Source organism: Falco peregrinus, chromosome 1 (assembly GCF_023634155.1).
Source record: "Falco peregrinus isolate bFalPer1 chromosome 1, bFalPer1.pri, whole genome shotgun sequence".
In the NCBI taxonomy this organism is placed as follows: Eukaryota; Metazoa; Chordata; class Aves; order Falconiformes; family Falconidae; genus Falco; species Falco peregrinus.
Genome location: NC_073721.1, coordinates 92,649,005 through 92,668,978, shown reverse-complemented (window position 1 = coordinate 92,668,978; position 19,974 = coordinate 92,649,005). Strand labels below are relative to the sequence as shown.

The following is a 19,974-nucleotide window of genomic DNA, read 5'->3' as shown; positions in this document are numbered from 1 at the left end:
TTCCCAGGAGCGAAGCACGACCCAGCCAAGAGCTTGATGCTCCCGGGACAGCTCAGGCAGGGGTTGGCAGGGCGCCAGGGAAATGTGTGGCAGGCGTTGGTCATCTCCGCGCCGTCCCAGGTCTCCCAGCCCTGGGAGGAGCTCAGGTGGCTGGGCTTTGCTCCGAGCCACGTTGTGCCTAGGGCTGTGGCGCTGGGTGTGTGGCGTTCGGGCTGCCCTTGCTTCCCAAAAGCATCGTCTGCAAGTGCCCGGGGACCCGCCTGCAGCGCCGGTGGGCGCCCTGAGACCGGCCCACGAGGGACGGCCGGAGTGGCTGCGCTGAGCCCCGGTGGGCCGGCACCGGCACTGTGGGGGTCCCGCCGCCCTGCAAACTGCCGCTCCCCCCCCCCCGCACCTCGCCCGGCTGCCCCCGGGCCTCGACGGCAAGGTGAACCTCGGCGGTCCCCCCCCGAGGCGCTCTCATCCCCGGCCCGCCCCTGCACAGCCCGGGGGGCTCTGTAGCTCCCCGTCGCCCGCACACCCGAGCGGCGCCGCGCAGCTCCCCCGCAGCCCGGTGCCCGCCGCAGGCGAGAGGCAGCCGGCGGGGCGGGGGCACGGGCACGGGCGGGGCCGCCCCTCCGCCGGGCGCGCAGCTATAAGGGCAGCGCGGAGCGGCCCGCAGCGCGGCGGGAGCTATGGGCAACCGCGTCACCCGCGGGGACTTCGAGTGGGTCTACACGGAGCAGCCCCACACGCAGCGCAGGAAGGAGATCCTGGGTACGTCCAGGGGCTCGGAAGCGGCCGCCGTCGGGGCGGGCAGCCGGGCTGGATAGCATCGCTGGACGGGGAGGGGCGGGCGGAGCGGAGGTGCCGCCGAGAGCGGCTCGGGGCACCGGCCAGGCGGCGGGGGCTGCAGCCCGGTGGGCTCGCAGGGATGTTTTCCCCGGGGGGCGCCGCTCTCCCGGGGCCGCCCCGCCTTCCGGAGGCGGCGGGGGGCGCCGGCGGCTGGGGGGTTCCCCGGGCGGCAGGGACGGCGGCGGCGGGCTGACATGGCGGGGCGGGCGGTGGCCGGGGCTGCACGGGCTCGGCCGGGGCTGGCGGCAGCTGCCGGCGGGGGCCCGCGGTGGGCGGCAGCGCTGCGGGCCCGGGGGGCGGCTGGGAGCGCGCCGACGGGCGGGTCCTCCCGGTGCCCGGGCAGCGCCGTCGGTAAGCGGGGATGCGGGTGGGCGCTTCAGGGAGCGGTGGGAAGTGCCCGCTGCAGGTGCACGCAGCCTGCACGAGTATGTATGTGAGTTGGGAGGGTTTGGCTTTTGGCTTGGGGGTTTGGGCTTCTCTGAAGATGGTTGCTGAGAAGAACTAGTAATTCAGAATTGTTGCAGAATATATTTTCAACATTTTTGTAATAAAGAACTTATTTCCCCCGGTTTTTTTTGTTTGGTTGGTTTTGGTTTTGTTTTTTTAATTTGGGTTGTTCAGTTGGTTTGTTGTTTTGGGTTTCTTTTTTCCTTCTCTAATGAGTAGGATAAAGTTTTAAAAGATCTTTTATAAAGGAAGGCACTGAGTTTATGGCTGAGGTGCTGCACAGGGTCTATGATAATTGGGTGTAGTTTTTTAACTCCTCCACAATCTGATAGATTTAATCCATGGTTAATGTAAATTACAAAAACATTTCCAGTATAATTGCAGTGGTGGAATATCCTGGTGCAGGTTTGAATTATATCCAGTAAAATAATAATTATTTTACTGTGTAATCATGATAGAGAGTCAAAAGATGTCATTATGTAAAATGATGCTTCTTGGTGTCATGCTACTCATCCTTTTGGTCAAAGGAACTATGTTTTGGAAAGCTACAGGTAGGAGTGTGCATGGTGATCTCTCCCTTACCGAATCTCTTGCTTTCCTGATCTTGCTGTAGAGTGGGGACTGCAAACTGTGATGAAGTTGTGTTGTAAGGAGGTAATGGAGTGATGGGAGTGCTGCCTTGCCCTTGCTGCAGCAAACTCTTTGTAGGACCTTTCAACTGCATACTTGCAGAGGTTTGCCCCCACTCTCTTTGGACTCGGAACTAACAATTGGAATCAAGGTCTGCCTCTTTCCTCGCAGCCCCCCTGCCCCAGCTGTGGGAGCAGAAGGAAGGTCATGGAGAAATACAACATCAAAAGAGAGACATGGAAGATGTGGGCAGAGCAGTCTGTGTCTGACAAGGCAGAATGGATCATGAGGCTAATATCACAGATATCAAAGTGTTACCAAAAGTTATTGAAACTGTAATGATATCCCATAATATATTGGTATAATGAACATCACTATATTATTCAAAGCCTGAGGGTCAGCAAACCCCTGTATGTACCTAGAGTATGTACTTACCAAAGTGTCTAGTGCCTATTGACTGGAGCGTGCTGTAAGAATCTTACATACGTATGAACAAATATCTGTAAACATCTACATATTTTACATTTTTGTATATAGCAGTGCCTTGAGGACAGCATTCCATGCTGGTAAAGGAAGTATTTTCTTCCCAATAGGTTAATGATTTAGTTGCTAAGCACTGAAACTTGATTGTTTTCTGTTCAGGCTGCAGCTTTTTGAAATGTTGGTCTCAGGCATGGCTAGTTGGATTTAAATGCAAATTGAAATTATCCATTAGGAAAAAAATATGGGCAAACTGATAAACATATAAGGCAGTTTCTTTCTACGTAAGGGGGTGTTGCCAAAAGCTGTTGGTCCACTATGTTCTTATAGAGCAACTGAGAGATACTAATGGTCAGTCACAAAGTTGTATGTCCTGGCTTGAGAGTTAGGAGCCGAGGTGTCTAAGTTTTTTGTAGTTCGTGACAATATGTCTGAATGATAACTTTGTGAGTACAATCCTCTGCTATGGGCAGGGACATCTTTCACTAGCTCAAGTTGCTCAAAGCCTTGTCCAGCCTGACCTTGAACCCTTCCAGCATTGGGGCATCCATGGCTTCTCTGAGCAGCAGAGCTGTGAGCCGTGTGTATCAGCTGGGCTGGCTGGAAGCTAACTTACGGCAAGACACTGTTGCACTAGACGAACCAGCCTACTAGGGATGCGATTCCAAATGGCTGTAATTATACCAGCAAATACATCAACATTTTGCACAAGGGAGAGGTGATACTTTCTCTCTTATCTATTTGTAGTATCTTCCGCTTGGACTTCAGATATTAAAATGTAGCTTGTGCTTGGTGCTGTCTAGGTGCCAACTGCTTCGAGGTTCCAGTGGCGATCTGTTGCCAAGCTGGCACTTTGGCCCTGATCATTTTAATCATGTTCCTGAAGGCATTATTCATGCTTTTCAGTTTATGAAATTGAATTGTTTCATTGCTGTTCTCTCACCCTCTTGTATGAAAAGCCTGTTACTGTCTTGTGTCAGGACTGAGGTTGGTGTAATGCTGCAGTGAGCTGTGTTAGGGAAAGTCCTCGCTGGAAACTAATCCAATGGAGGAAAGTTTTGGGGTTTTTGTCTGGATCTGCTTATCCTTGCCGTATAATTACACAAGTGCTATTAGAGGGAGCTGTAACATGGGGTATAATATAGAGGGGGTATCTACTTCTAGTAGAAATAGAATTTCTACTTTAGTGGCAGTAAGGGTCTGTTGGGTTGAACACTTTGAGAGCTATGGTCTTCCACAGTGGGAAGTACTGGTGTTTTTTTGGTCCTGAGAGAAGATGAAAAAATCATTGCTCAGATGCTGGTAACGCTATAAGCACACAATGAATGGTCATTTCACCTGTGAATAGTTTTCCAAGTGCAAGAAGTGAACAATATGTTATGGGATGGAAAGAATGAGATCTTATTTGTGCTCTGGGTTGGATCTAACTTTATAAAATTACTGTAGGTTGGTCAGAAGATGTCTTGCCTCTCAGGATCCTTAGGGAAGCACTTGTTTACTCCTGAGGATGTGGGCTTAATCAAGGTTGCTCAGGGTAGGCTAGGAGCATCTGAATGTGATCTAACATCCAAGAATAATTAAGAATTGGTTCTTTGGCAAGTCATTTTGGAGTGGAGATGGTGCAAGTGTTTTCTATGTGCTTTATCCTGTAGAAAGGCTGAGGTGTTAGCTTATGGGGTGGGGGAGCTAGAACAAAGTAAAAAACCCAAATCCATTTTATTTTACATTTAGCCAATCTGAGTGTAATAACTTCCAGCTCTGCCCACTTCTTTAGAGATTAGTCTTCTGTTTCTTCCAGCTGACTCTTCTGTTGCCTCTTTAAACCCCACATTTATGAAAATTCTGATAAATTGTACCTATTGAAGTGTGCAAGATGCATATCTTTTCAGCTGAAATCAAAGCTCTGAACTATGTATGCTTCTGGCGAAGAAACTGAGTTTGTTTCCCGTTATGCTGCAGTATGCGGGCCCAGTGCTGTCACTGATGTGCACGTTCTGTGATCAGCACATTCAGAATAGCTGCGATCTCAGTGCTCACACCAGTTCCCTGTGGGCGTCATCTATAAAATAAATCACATAGGCAGAAAGTCACTGGTTTATGCACTTGTGGTCTTCTGCTGAAAATGTATTAAGTGCAACTGAAGGCTTCAGCTTACACCATGTTGCAGGTTTTTGTTTCAGAGGGAGCTGGAAGCCCTCTTCTTAGCGTTCCTACCTCTCTTTACTCTGAACCAGCTGATACACAAGCAAAAACAAACAGATCGTAGCTGCTGTCATACTGAGGTTCAGGCATCATCCATCTCTGCACCAGCAATGTGGCACCACTGTGGTGCTTTGCCTCTGATGGCCACTTCTGAGTGACCCAGCTCTCTTGCACCAGCTAGCACAAAGGCATTTAGGAGCTTGTGTGTGGAAAATAGAAGATTAAGACCCTTGCACTTGCACAGTGGATGTGTAAAACTTGAGTGTAGTTAGCTGCGCCAAAAAGGTTTCTTATTAGTTTACATACTGGAGGGGGCAGGAGACTCTGCAAAGCCAGAAGTTTTTGTCATGCACGTTGACCTATGTCTACCTGTGTACTGGTTCATGTATGGTTTGAATTAATCATAGAATATTTTGGGTTGGAAGGGACCATCTAGTCCTGCAATGAGCAGGGACATCTTCAACTAGATCAGGTTGCTCAGAGCCCCGTCCAACCTGACTGTGAATGTTTCCAGGGATAGGGCACCTACCACCTTTCTGGGCAACCTGTTCCAGTGTCTCACCTCCCTCATCATAAAAAAAAAAAAAACCCACAATCTTTACATGTAGTCTAAATCTATCCTCTTTTAGTTTAAAACCATTACGCTTTGTCCTATTGTGACTGGCGCTACTAAGAAGTCTATCCCCATCTTTCTTTTCTTATAAGCCCACTTTAAGTGCTGAAAGGCCACAATAAGGTCTCCCTGGAGCGTTCCCTTCTCCAGGCTGAACAACTCCAACTCTCAGCCTTTCCTCACAGGAGAAGTTGTGCCATCCCCTGATCATTTTTGTAGCCCTGCTCTGGATACTCCAACAGGTCCATGTCTTTCCTGTACTGAGAACTCAAGTGTGCTGTGCTGCACATGAGCATGTTCATGAGCTGAGCTGCTAAAAGAAAAAACACTATCATGTCAGCAAACTGACTTCTTTTGTTTTGAATTTTTTTTTTTTTTGTATGAATAGCAGCTCCAGCATAGGGCAAGGGGTAGTAAAGCTAACAGCCTATGCCTGGTGTCTCTTATTCGTTCTGGCAGGAACTTACAGTCAATAGGACATAGTCCAGGACAGCAGCATCACAGAGATCTTCTCCGCTCCCCCCCCCACCCCTTCTCTTTAACAGGCCTTCTAAAGTCTTATACTGAGTAGTATCTCTACTTTGACTATACCTGTATGCTGCACTTGTGGTCAAGATAAAGGAAGATGAAAAAAATAAATTTCTTCTCTTGTTACTACTAGCTTCTTGTGGATGTGGGCAGGGCTGCTGCTCCTTTAAACCTCCATCACCTCTGTGTTTGTGGATGGCTCCTGCTCTTGCCCACATCCAAATCCCATGTATGCTGAAACGTGCAAGATCTAAGTATGGGTGTTGCATCAGTGAGAAATTGTGTCTGGTGCTGTCACTGAGGTCTAACTGGGTCCTTCCTGAGTCATCTCAGGAACTTTGTCAGTGGGAACAGAGGATGAGGGAGGGTTTGGAACAAGGGATTTCCCATCTCCTGAGGAGGAGGAACATCAGGACCTAGCAACTGGCAGCTTCTCCAGGAACAATTACTCCAGCCCTAACTGAGGATCACTGTAGGGCTATGGTGAGTGCTCCTGGGAAAATATACGTAGTCAGGGTAATTTGTCAGCAGTGTTTCAGAGTGAGGCATGCCTCTAGAAAGGTGACTGATGCTTACACACAGCAGTGGAATGATCTCTGTGAAATGTTAATTCAGTAAATGAGTTGTTTCAGAATCATGAATGCTTCTGAAAATATACCTGTAGTGTTTGTTCTCTCGTGACTGCTGTTCTTTCATCCACACAGTGGTACCAGGGGGGAAATGCTAGCTTTCACCATAGCAGTGCAGATTGCAGCTGCTCTGAAGTTATGGTATAGAGACCGTGGAGCTGACTGGGCAGAATTATTAACTACATCTACCTACTGTACTAAAGTGCCTGCACTGCTTTTGCAGTGCGCTGACCTTGGAGACAAAGTCATGCTTTCGCACTGTTGCACGTCTGTACCGGTATCCCCGTGCTCCGAACGGCAGGAGCGTGGCTCAGTTTGGACAACTAGAAGCAGCACGTGTGGATAAGCTGTCTGCTGGGCCGAGCTAACAGGCTTTCTCAGTAAGCTAGAAGCTGGAGAATGTGCTCTGGAGACATCAGAGTAGCTGGAGCTCTCCTGGTCCCGGTGGACTGTTAAAAGGCAAATTTCACTCCTGTGTGGTCACGTTAACTTGTGGGGTCTGCACCCCTCCCCTCCTTATCTAGAAGGGCTGAATGATGGCTTGTTTGTGTTCCCCCCGCCCCGCCCCCCCCCCCCCCCCCCCCCCCCCCGCCTCCTATTCCTCTGCCTGCTGTATGCCATGATTATGCGTAATGAAGAGCTCACTATAGATTACATCTTATGCCCATCATCATGTATTAGTCCTGACCCAGTGCTTATTGGGAAGCAATGGACTCTGGCCATATAGAAGCTCATCACTTTTATAATGGAAAAGTGCCCAGGAAGACCATAATGGAAGCAATTCAGGAAGAGCAGCATGATGAAACTATCTGCTCAGATGCCTTATAGTGTGAAACTCTAGCAGTTTCAAGAGTGGAGAGTAGGTGTCTGTTTACTTCTCCAAGTCTAATGTGTAGGAGATGAAGGTGGTCATTACCGTGTGGCTGACAGTCCTTTGTGGCTCCTGGTTCGGCACTGCACAGTAGCTCTGTCTCTGACTCTCTGTTGCCTTCGGGACATGCAGATGGCCGATGTCTGGTTTGCGCAGCACCTACAGACACTTGTCACAGCAGCCTTACAGGGTTGTCCAGGTTTTCCGACTGTAAGTGCTCAGTGTTGCCTTGCCAGCATTTGTTCAGCTAACTGCAAAGCATGAACATGGAAGAAAAATGAGATACTTATGTTGTCACATCTTTGTGTCAGTATGCTATATATAAACTGCAGTCATCAGGATCGCTTAATCTGAGTTAAATGTGTTTCACTGAAGAGTCCTTGGCCTCAGGTTTTGAAAGGGTCAGCGTTCAACACTTTGCATGTGGAGCACTCCTGAACAGAAAGGTCTCTGCCATCTTATTCCACCTGTGGGGCTTCTAGTGAGCCTAGCAGCCCCACCTCTCAGCCTCCCTGAGGTTTCTCCATGCCATGGAAACAGGAAGGTTTTATCAGTATTAATGATAAACAGACACAGTATTGTGGTTTAACTAGTATGCAAAAATATACTGTGGAGAGGAGTTAATCATGTGTTGAATTTAATATTAAACCCTAGCAAGTTACTTAATAGCTGTCACTGGCGATAAATGCAACCTACCTGCGTTGCTGCTGCTTGCTGGTTGCTACTCTGAAACCTATTAAATGTAATCTGCAATCCCTGTTAGCTGCTGTGAAAAGAAATAGGTCAAAAAATTTCACTGTTCTTAAACTACAATATAAAGCAGCTCTTATTTTCCCATCCCATTAACACGTTTTTTGGTCAAAGTGGCCTTAGTTTGACCGGGCTGAGGAACAGATTTGGTTGTGTTACATCATCTCTTGTGGTGACTGCAGTAACTTATACTTACCAACTGCATGACTGGAAATTTATTAAAGGGTTTTCTGGGTTTTGGACAGATGCCCCTAAACAGGACATTAAGCTACATAAGATTGTATTTCTGTAACATATTTTCTGACCAGGTCATTATATCAAGTTATTCTTTAGAGTGGGTATCCCAGCACTTTGTGTAAAAATTTTGGTACCTGTCTAGGTACCAGAGAACAATTTCTAGCATGTTAGCATTTCTAGGGTGAAAACTTTAATTTCAAAAATTGTGAAAACAAGGACAAAACCAAAACAGCAAAACAAAAAAGCCCTGTGCTTTCCAGAGATGTTTATCAAAAAGTTTGGCTGACTTTAGAAAGGTGTTAACTTTTATTAGAGCTGGCCCACCACTTGGAAAATCTCTCTCTTGCCTGAATACTCCTCATGATGATTTTTGCCCCCTTGTCCTCAGAAGAGGAAGAATCAAGAATGCCTCTTTTCTCATCATCTTCTGCAGCGTTTTTCTAATCTTCATTGTCTCTAACCTCTGTCAAGCTGGGTTGAAGTTGGCCAACAGGCTCAGAAGTTGCTGGAATGGTTGCAGAGCATGACTACAACAACCTGCTTTCTTAAGCAGTGCTCAGTCTTTGAATTTTTGCAAACTTCTCAGGGCTCGCTTCTGTAAAAGCCCTTCTGCATCCTGCACTCAGTCCCTGCCACTGCTTGCAAGGTCACATGAAGTTGGGTGTATTGTCTCCAGTATTTGTTTATAGTATATACAGCTGCCTAGGTGAAAATCGTTATAATCTGATTTTCCTGCAATGGTATCATACTGTGACACTCAGATGATAGTTTTCTATTCATAAAATGGGCCTATCAAACTTACAGGGGGCACACTGTGTAACCTCAGGGTTCAGAATGACTGACTTGTCCCACAGTTTTAGCTGTGTAATCTGTAATTACTGAGAAATGCAGAGTATGAGTTAAAGGAGGGAGACCAGCAGGTGGGTAAAAGCCATAAAACAGTGATAAAATTCATGTGCAAGTTAATACTGGATGTGTGAAGTGTAGGTTTGTAGAGAAGCGACCTGAAGCAATGAACAGCACCTAGAAGATAAATGGTGCTTCTGCGTATTTTCTTTCTCTTAAAAGGGCAAAAGAAAGGCCAGTGGAACCCAAGCTCTGTAAGCTGTTTCTGGCCTGACGCGAGTCAGCCCTGGCCAGCCTAGCCCGTGTCTCTCTGATGCTGTATTGCAGTGTTTGTGAGGCCACATGAAGCTGTTGTGTGATTACTTATGTGACTTTTGTACCTGGTTTTGGTATGTGACTTGGGAACAGAGACAAATTTGGTGTCTTACAAATTCCTGATAATACTACTGACTTTCTTGCGATGTTACCATCTGCAAAGAGTTGTACATGTTGTAAGCATTGGTGAACACTCAGAATACTTAGGATTTTTTTTTTTTTTAATGCTGCATTTGTCATTTACCCACAGAGCAAAACCTGGTGAGCCTGTTGGTCAACCCTCTTTCCTCTGCTAGTATGTATGAAGCAACAGTGTAAAAAAGGCTACAAAGCAGGCAGTTGTAACCCTTTTGTGGAGAACAGCATCTGGACTGGGCAAAATAAAAAAGGAGTTAAAAATTTGACAGAAGGTACTTCTTGGAGCTTAAATCTGGTGGGCTTTGGCATACTAATGCTCATCGTTGTAAAGGCACGTGATGCCACATATTGACCATTGGGGTAATTTTTTTTGTATATGTCCCAATATATGTGTCTATATCAATCACAATTGGACATGATGCTGGAAGTGGGAATGGACTCAAATCACTAGTAAAGCTCTCACTGTAGCGGCAGTCCTGCTCCGGAATTGCCATTTTGCGAAAACAGGGCCTCAGACATCACCGCTCAGACCAGTGGTGGTTATGTTTACCTAACTGTGATCTAATGAGATTTTTCTCTGCATTTTACCCTTTAGCAAAGTATCCAGAGATCAAGGCTTTGATGGGACCGGATCCACAGTTAAAGTGGATTGTATCTGGAATGGTCTTCACGCAGTTTCTAGCCTGCTACCTGGTGAAAGACTTGTCTTGGAAATGGATTTTCTTCTGGGCTTATGCTTTTGGGGGTTGTGTCAACCATTCTCTGACCCTAGCCATCCATGATATTTCACACAACGTCGCCTTTGGGAACAAGCAGGCCAAGTGGAACAGATGGTTTGCAGTCTTTGCCAACTTGCCAATTGGCATCCCTTATTCTGCCTCCTTCAAGAAATACCACATTGACCATCATCGGTACCTTGGTGGGGACAGCCTGGATGTGGATATTCCTACAGACTTTGAAGGCTGGTTCTTCTGTACACCGCTTCGGAAACTGCTTTGGCTTTTCCTCCAGCCTCTGTTCTACAGTCTGAGACCACTGTATGTGAACCCCAAAGCAATTACACGGATGGAAATTTTTAACGCTCTCATCCAGTTTTCTATAGACCTTTTAATTTACTACTTTTGGGGGCTCAAACCTATTTTTTACTTAATAGCAGGCTCAATTCTTTGCATGGGTTTGCATCCCATTTCTGGGCACTTCATAGCAGAACATTACATGTTTTTAAAAGGGTATGAGACATACTCTTATTACGGGCCTCTGAATTGGCTCACCTTTAATGTAGGCTACCACATGGAGCATCATGACTTCCCCAGCATTCCCGGCTGCAGATTGCCGATGGTAAGTATGGCATGAGCACTAGTGAATTGTGAATTGGATTTTTATAAAAGCTGCTAAACTGTCTCAAAGAAATGACTTCAAATCATAGCAACAGATCTATTTTAAAAGAAAAAAAAAAAAGGAAAAAAAAGCACTTTTTGAATTTGTTTCTAATTCTTTCATTTTAAGCAGGAGATGGAGAGAAATGGCTGCCAAATGGTTGTAACAGTTTATTTGATGGAAATAAGAACATCTGAGCCTCAGAGGGCTTGAAGAATACTTTTGGCATGATAAAATCCTCCACAGTGCTCTGAATTTCTCTATTTCATTCCCTTAGCCACCAGGTTTCATCTCTTGGGAAGTTTAAAGGGCTGTCTAAAGTGAGGCAGGTGGCAATTACTACTTGAAATTTGTCTGATGATCAATCTGCTAACTATATTGCTTGATTAACATTAAAAAAAAGTCTTTCTGTTTTTGAGATGGCATAAGTATCGGGGCATGTTCCAGCCTGACACAAATAGCACTAGAAGATAAAGCCCCACTCTACATGACCTGTTTCAGCTCTGCTGCCCCACCCACAGAAACAGAGGATGCCTGATCTGTCATTGGGAAAGTGCTGTGGCTTTCCTCTTTTGAAAGTCAAGGCCCTTTTTGTTTACATTTTATCAGTTGTGGGAATCAAATTTGCAAAGCCCAGGTGTCTAGGAATGGTTTTCAGTTTCCCTCCAGGTATGTAGCTGCTCTTCTGGGTTTAAATACAAGGGTTCCTCAGCAGGTGCTCACAGCGTTAGAGGTACGTGACTTCAAAGTGTTACTCCTACGTACAAATCCTCTGGCATGGAGGGAAGGAAACATCTTCTGTCTCTGGTCTGATGCACAGTTGGGGGCTGCTACTGCAGCATCCTCATGAGGGGGAGGCAGAGCTGAGGGGTTGGAGGTTCAGGAGCTGTGACCTCCCCACTACTGCCACAACAGGTACTACTGTTACGGTGGTATATCCAGGCAAATCCTGCTTTATGGGTCAATGTTCTTCATCACAGAAACACTGTCTGAGAAGAGATTCAAAACAAGAGGAGATTTTCTTGTGGTGTAGAAGAGTGTGGGCTGCCTCTGTATAACCAGCAGTTCTGTTTTAACACACCTCCTTTACTGCTGGAGGCCTGTCCTGGAGGAGCTGGCCATTCCTGGTGGGGTTCAGAGTTGCTGGTTAAGCAGCCCACGCTCACATGTGAAGTTCTCCTCTCAGGCACTCCCATTGTGATACACCCCATAGCTCAGCCGGGAAGTGCACGAGCTTAACTTCAGTTTCAAATGTTCAAACTTGTTAGATAGGCTTAGATACTTAGATTACTGAAATGCAAATAGAAGAAGAGAAGGAGTTTAGGGCTCTATCTTACACAAGGGAGGTGAGTGACTAATTGAACTTGCTGGGACTGTTGCTCCAGACCTGATTGAGACCTGGAAAGCTCTTCCCCACCCACACCACAAATAGTTGAGCCTCATTCCTCAAGGCAGTGCAGCAGCTGGAAGTGTCTGCCCTCCTGTGTAAAGAGGATAGAGTTATTAGTTGAATTTCATGTGCTCGTGTTCATGTGTTTCCAGCTCTTGGGCAACCGAGACTTGTGCTGCTGGTGGGGGGGATGTCAGGCTTGTCAGTCGTTGTTGCCTGACAGAACTGTATGGAAAACTTTGAGTCTTTGATGAGTGATCCATTACAAGTGAATAATCTATTAGGCAGCCCTTGGCAAAACAGTTACTGTAGAAAATCCTTTGTCCATTAAAACCAGTTGGTTATTCTTTTCTGCAAATTGAAAAGTTCTCTGCTGCTTTGGTGGAAGGAGATAAGGGGACAGATCCTCTATGGGTAGCTTTAGAGTTTGAACTTCATAATAGGTAGGGGTAGGAATCTCCCTTTGCTCTCTTCTGCTTAACCTCCCAGGGAATTCTCCACTTAGCAAAGGTCCAGTTTTTTCAGATCCAGTCTCTGAGGCACTTGAGCTTCTAATGGCTGAATTGTGTAATATGGATGACCTCTCAGTACAGCTATTTTTATTTTTAATTATTGGCAAGTAGAAAGTGGAATAAAGATCTTTATTTGGTTTCTGCGTGATTGAGAGCAGGGGATAAATAGGATCAGAGAATAACTGGATCTTAATCTTGGGAAGTAACTGGCTCTTCCGCTTGCTTATCGGAAAAATAAATTCAGCTTTGTCCTTTGTTACAGGTGTGTCATTCAGAATGTTCTGAGTAATGTGTTTGCCACTGGAAAGACCTTTACCCTAGGAGTGTGACAGATGTGAAAGAGGAAGAATTAGGCTGTGCTGTAAGCTTATAGATAATAAAGATGAGTGACATGAGTGTGCAGTAAGAACTCGTCCCACTAGTATAATGAGAGATTACATAAGAGACCATGAAATTTAACATTATAATGAAGGACCTGCTCCAAAAAAAACCCACTATAGACTTAGGACTAGAGTACTCTTTACCTGAAGCCTTATAACTATAAAATATTGCATTGCTTACCAAATGAGTAAAAAGGCCCATTCTTCATAATCTGAACCCTTGAATATACTGAGAGAGAGAGAGGACAGGAAGAGGAACTCTGTGCTTTTCCTACAAACTTCAACAAAAACTGCAATGTTACCAGAGGCAAACTAGTTACTCATTAAGCTTGTGGGAAAAGGAAAAAAGACATGGTATGAAACCAGATTTATTAGACAGACAAGACTGGATAAAATGGTAGATGTGCCGGTTTTGAATTGCAGATTTCATTAACCCTATGATGGCCAGGAGGACTAGCTTGAGTGCTCCCTGCTGGTCAAGGACTGTAGGAGGAACTTCTGTAATATACCTTCTAGCATTCTGAACATAATTTTTCAGCTTCTTTTCATAAGGATCTCTAGCTTGTGTATGGCCTCAGGACAAAGGGTCTGTAACAGCTGTGGTGAAATACTAGGTTGCATTTAACTTTGGTGTCTGTGGGATACGATGGAGTAGAACTGGGGTCTTGTTGCTGTGCTCTGCAAGCACAAAACCAGAAGCAAAGTTTCAGTCTAAAAGATGTGATTTCTTACCTACCACCTTGATCGACTTGAAGAAAAGCCTCAATATACCAGGTGCCAAGTGCCTAATAAGTTTCTTTCAGACTTTGCAATCTCTTGTTATCCTTCTATTTGCAAACTAGCAATGAGTTAAGACTCACAGTTGAGATCTATAAGGAGGAAGGGAGGGAGGAATTGAAGCAGATGGATCATCTCCAATGCAATACAGAGCTTGAGGGGGAAGTCAGGAGCAGGATTTAGGAATCTGTCACAGTGCCATCCCCTTTGAGATGATTTATGATCTGGCTGCAAAACTTGCTACCTGGAAACTGCCATCCACAGGTTTTGTACTGCACCCAGAATGCAACGGGGAGAATGACTCTTCCAGCCTCAAAAATAGATAGTTTTATGTTGTATTTAGAAGGGAATCTGCATTAAAACCCAAGTACTTTCTGCCCTCTCTGCCCCAGATTTTCTGGTTGGTAAGAAGGAGATAATTTTGGTTTAGGTATAGAGATGCTGAAAGAAATTACAATAGATGAGCTGCTTTTGTTGGGAAACTTGCAAAAGAGAAACCACTTTTAAAATTCTTTCCTGCCATGTGATGGCAAACATGCACCCAACAAACTTCCATGCCTTTTCCATAAGAAAATCCTTCAGAAGTCCTCCTTCTAACTGCATTCATTAAATTTTCCCTTTTCTCTATTGCTTTGTCACAAATATTTTATTGTGGCTTACTTTCTCCTCTGCATTGTTTCTGTACATCTCCTACAGAAGTTCTGCCCAGAGCACGGGGACCTTGCTGGTGGCGCAAGTGCTGCCTGCCTTCCTGCACAGGGTGCTGCTGGGCACAAAGCCAAGCAGGGAAAAGAACCGCTTTGTGTAGGTGTGGGTCACTGTCCTGCAGCTGATCGAGGGCAACACACTCCAGTGCAAGCCCCTGGTCTTCTCCTGTGGTTTCCATCCTGACCTTCTCATTCAGAATGAGCTGCCACCATACCCTGTAGGAAGGTGCTACACAGACAGGCTTGGTGAGCCAGTAACTCTGCCACCACCTGATACTGGCAAGCAGCTTGCCAGCCCTGACCGAGCCCCCTGCTTCCAGAATATGGTGTGTATGACTTTCTTCAGAATTCACTGCTGGGTGTTTTGATTAATTGTCTTAATTATCAAATAATACTTGTATTCTAGGTGCCTGTTTTAAATCTGTAATACAACTGCAGAATATGTGCACGGAATGTATTTTACTGCAAGTTTCCAGACCCTGCCGTGTTGTGTCCACCTGAGCTCTTCAGCACTATGCCCAGACTATGCTGCTGCTCATGTTTGCTCTAAGTGCAGAATCTGTTGGGCTGAACATAGACAGGCTGTTTATTGGCCTCTTCTCTGAGACGTTTTTTCCTACTTTGTCACTGCAGTAGTTTTTAGTTAGCCTTTGGTGCCAGAGGGCACAGCCACTGCCTGAGACACTGTTCCTAGAAGCTGGATTAGCTTCTGTGAGTGTCCAGCCCTCTGCTTCCATGAGCAAGGGGCAGTACAGACTTTCTGAAGCCCTTGTAGTGGTCAGAATCTACCATGATCAGGAGCTCTGTAGAATAACGTAAATAGTTGAGAAAAAGGGGTCTGATTCAGGCTGCTGTTCCTGTGGGCAAGGGATATGTGGGTGTTCTGGGGAAGAGGGGAAGGGGGGCTTGCCATACAAACTTGGCTGGTGTAGGTGAGGCCTGAATTATGGCTGCAAATTGAGTTTCAGACAGAACTTCTGAAACAGAGGCAGGAGGGAAGGTCTGTAAGCACCAGTGTGCCAGGGAATGACCATGTCAGAGCTGGAGTGAAGCTTTTGGGGCTGAGTGTCCGAGACCCCCCCTTTGTGTTTGCGTAAGGCCTCGTTAGTGGCTATCATTCAAGGGAGCCTAGTGTCTGAACAGCCCTCCCTCTCATCCTCTGGCTATTTCGGTTACTCAGCTGGGAAAAGGGAGGATGCAAAACCCAGATTAAATTATTTCTGGCTGTGGTTATAGAAGGAGCGCAGGGAACTAAATCTGCATCTACAGAGATCTTACCCCGTGCCTGGAAATCACCCTTCTTCCAGCCATTAATAGCTACCTGTAATGGGAAATGCTGGGATTGTCTGAATCCCATTGAAAATTAACCACATTTGAAGTACAGACAAACACTTTAAAACAGGATATAGGGAATTAGTAGGAAATCAGAGGTGTTCAGTGTAAGGCAGAATACAATCAGACCTGAACCGAATCTCCCCCCTCCAACACAGCACTACCATGCCAGGGAGCATGAGGAGTATGTAGGGGCTGTGGTACAGAGGTAAAAGATCTTAACAGAGCTTGTACATTACTGGGCAGTGTCTGCTAGGAAGCTGAATTAACGAGGTAACTAGCAGTGAGCCATACTGGCTTGTAATTTGACTTTTGCTGGGATTCTTACCTCTTCACAATCAGTCTGAATGCTGTGTTGAGATTCCACCGTTACACCTGGGATGCTGCTGAGACCCCCCTCCTGGATAACAGTTTCTGTGTCACCCTTTTGCTCCTCACTGGAGGTCCGTACTGCATACAGCAGAGCTGGCTTTAAAACTGCAGGGTTTTTAAAGAGAGAGATCACGCTGTCCAGCAAGACAAACTACTCTAGAACAGAGCTTTGTTTGTCTAGGAGGTGGAGCTACAATAAAACCATGCCCAAGCAGTTTATGTGCAAGTTTACAATAGTTTAACAGGCTCTGCTTCTTTGTAAGTGTGTTCAAAAAGCAGAGCATCTAGCTGGAGCAGGGACTACTTGGGAATCCTTGTAGTCCCTGGAATCTGTCAGGTTTGAAACCTCTCTGTCCTCTGGTTCTGGCCCTACTCCCACTACAAGCCCCATCCCCGGTGATGCATGATGCCTCTCTGATGGCGACAGTCTTAAAACTTGGGGATTTGTAGCAGGGAAGAAATTTTATTAGACTCATGATCTAATAACAAATTTTGCAACTCTTTAATCCCAGGCTGAGGGGAGCAGGCTGCCCCTGCAATTTCCTCTGCCTGCTGCAGGAACCCATCTCTCAGATTTCCGTCTTGGTAGCAGAATGGAGGAAAGTCAATGAAGTGAAGGCAAGGCTGCGTCTGGGATTTTCTTAACTGGTATTTCTCTCCTAGTCAGAACCCTCAGCAAACAAGTATTATGACTAGGCAACAGGGCTTTAAATACAGTGTGTTGGAGTCTTGGCAATTTATAAGGTGGATTAGGCATCTCATTGTGTAGAAAAGAGACTCCTGAAATGAGAGAAAATAGCTCTGACTGAAGGCAACGATCCATCATCTTTCACTAATTTCCTAATTTTAGGCACCGCTTACATCAGAAGTCTGCTAAGAAGTACCTAAATGTATTTAAATACATCTCATTTGGCTGAACTTCAGAAGTTCACAAGCAATAACAAGCAACTTCAGGTTATGTCTGTGCTATCAGATCTGAAAGTGAAGACTGAAACACACCCAACACTGTGCAGCTAAACAGCTCGTTCTCTCTCTTCTTCTTCCAGGTGAAGAAGATTGCAGCAGAATATTACGATAACCTCCCACATCACCAGTCCTGGATTCGAGTTCTGTGGGCCTTTGTGTTTGATGACACTATTGGTCCTTATTCAAGGGTTAAGAGACTGTGCAAGCTGGCAAAAGCAAGCTAACAGACTAGCTCTGCCTGTTGCATTGGTGGTTTGTTCATTCGAATGACTTTTCTGCAGCAGTAGTAGGATGTTTGTGTGTGCTGGGTTAGCATGGATGCGTGCTCCTTAGACTAAGAGGTTGAGTGTGAAAATGAAGCAATTGGATGCCTATTTTCTATTATTGATACCTTTTTAATAAAGGATATTTCTGTATATAACCCTGAGAAACTAGATTAGAGTGAGCTATGATCATGTGAACCTTTGGTCTAGGCTTAGAATTAAGTTCCTGGACCATGTGTGCCCAAGTCTGAGTTCTGGCCTAGCATGCAATGGAGGATGCTTGGTGCGTGTCTGTGTGAGCATGTGTGTGTGTACTTTAGGACTGGGTTCTCTTTATGCCAGATTAAAAGTAGATGCTCTGCGTGCACAGGACTGTGGAAGCATGGAGGACTGGCATGCAGTAGTAAATGACACTATCTGGAGAACACAAGGGTGCCTTTAGCTCAATGTCTTGTCTAATCTGATCTGTTATTTCTGATAATTGCTGGTAGCAGAGATTTTGTATATGAAATGGAATATGTGTATATTTTTGTACATTTGTATCATTATTTCAGTAGCTGCTGTTTGACCTTTTCTGAACATTTCTATTCTTAGGGTCTAATACTCAGTGTAGCTAATTGGCAGAGCTGAGCTGCGGTGTGGAGAAAACCCTTCCTTTAGCCTCCCGCTTGTTGTCTGATGAGCAGCATGGATGTGTCCCTGAAGGAAATGGGTGGTCCTTTCTCACTCACCTTTTCAACAGTATTCCCTAACATCACATTTCTCATCTTTTTCTCCGTTGTATGTCCTTCTGGGAAAGGGAAGATTCTAGTTTTAATTGCTGCTTGCCAAGGTTATTACTATTTCTGATCACCTTTCTTGGTCTTCTCTATGTTATACCCCTTTCTGTTAAGGGTATGAGTCAGCGAAGACATGGAAGTGTTATGGTGATATTTATCCCTAACTGCTTTCAGAATAATTGTAACTCTTTGCCTCTGTCATTCAAGGGGCACCAACCTGACATTTGGGAAGGACATGATACTTCAGCTGTATATAAGTTGCCACTGCTGGTGTTAAGGGGGTGTACCTTGAACACGGAGCTGGGGCTCTTTCTGCCTCTGTGTGTCTTTGTGCTATTGACGTTAACATTAGTCTGTTATTTCTGCCCGCTGGAATAGTTAAATCTTCCTGCCTGTCCTCCCAGCTACAAACTTCTGGCTATCTTCAATAATTCCGTATCTTCAAAAACCTTATTCACCATACCTTTATCCAAGCAGAACAATATCTTGGGAGTCAGGAGTTCAGATGCCATCTAGTAACTTCCCTCCACCCTGGAAAGCTGACAAGTTATTTCTGTCCTTACTGAGTGGTTAAAAGAGAGATCTATAAAGGTCCTCTTACATTCTAACCCTCTGATGGTTTGACTTCGTTTTGTTTGTTTTTCATCTGGAAATCCATGTCTGTAACAAAGAAAAGGATGATTGTGCATTCTTGTTGGTCCCTTAAGGTATGCTATTAGGCCTGGGCAGCCTGATTTCCTCAATAAACGCAAATTTGTTCATTTCTCCTACAGCCTTGGATCCAGTGAGTCAGTCTGTCTGGCACACCAGGGAGCTGAGCTAGCCTGCTGCGATTTGGGTTCCTCTTCCTCCTCTATTTCTCCATTTTTCTCATTTGTCTGATTTCTAGCAGTTGGGTAGATACCCGCATTTGCTCAGCAGTGCAAGATCCTTTCTGACGCAGGGGCCAACATTCACAGATACTGTTTTGATCTGTGGGTTGTGCTTCTGGAAAAGAAGAGGAAGAGCAGGGCTTCTTCTGACACTTCAGACTTCGCTGGTTCTTCAATGAAGAAATACTTATGTTGTTACATCTTAATTATTAAAGCCTCTTTTTCTCCCAAAAGAAGAGGCTTTGATGTGGGAACCTCTATTAACTTCTTTGTATCAGTGCTCTTGTCAGGGAGCTTCAGTTTTTTATTAATTTACTTCAGTGCTGCTAGCACTCCATGATCGCGTAATCAACTTTCTGTGCCATTAGCAAGCTGTTCCTCAACTCTTTTGGCCAACTTAGCAAGTTAATGTAAAAACCATAATAAAGATTATACTGTCTTCCTCAATCTGACTATTGTCCTCCTCTATGGTGAGTGACCTTTCAATAGTTCCCTTACTCAGCTGTTCCACGATGCAGTTACATATGTGGTCTATAGGTTGCTAGCCTAGCCTGACATGGAGCCTATGATATGAACAGAGGGTAACCAAAATTGACAACCGCTTCTTATCCTGCCTTCCATCAGTATTTCCATCGCAGTCTTGGCTTCCTTAGCCTGAGCAGCCCCACAGCTCTCCCGCTCCGCACTGTCCATCTCAGCGGGAATTTGAAGTGGCTGGAAGTCTGGT

General features: G+C 45.5%; 1 protein-coding gene and 1 long non-coding RNA gene across 2 annotated transcripts; one reads left to right on the top strand and one right to left on the bottom strand.

Annotated features, from left to right (window-relative positions):
• Positions 1–442: 442 nt before the first annotated feature.
• DEGS2 (delta 4-desaturase, sphingolipid 2) lies at positions 443–19,694 on the top strand. The gene is made up of 3 exons (XM_055794380.1): positions 443–756; positions 10,116–10,858; positions 17,414–19,694. Exons 1-3 carry the CDS (start codon positions 675–677, stop codon positions 17,555–17,557), a joined length of 969 nt encoding a protein of 322 aa, XP_055650355.1. The 5' UTR covers positions 443–674; the 3' UTR covers positions 17,558–19,694.
• LOC114010259 (uncharacterized) lies at positions 4,092–7,471 on the bottom strand. Its single transcript, XR_003551639.2, has 2 exons — positions 7,280–7,471; positions 4,092–4,450 (listed from the first exon to the last, which is right to left on the bottom strand). It is a non-coding gene; the product is annotated as an uncharacterized LOC114010259 (long non-coding RNA).
• Positions 19,695–19,974: the final 280 nt, after the last annotated feature.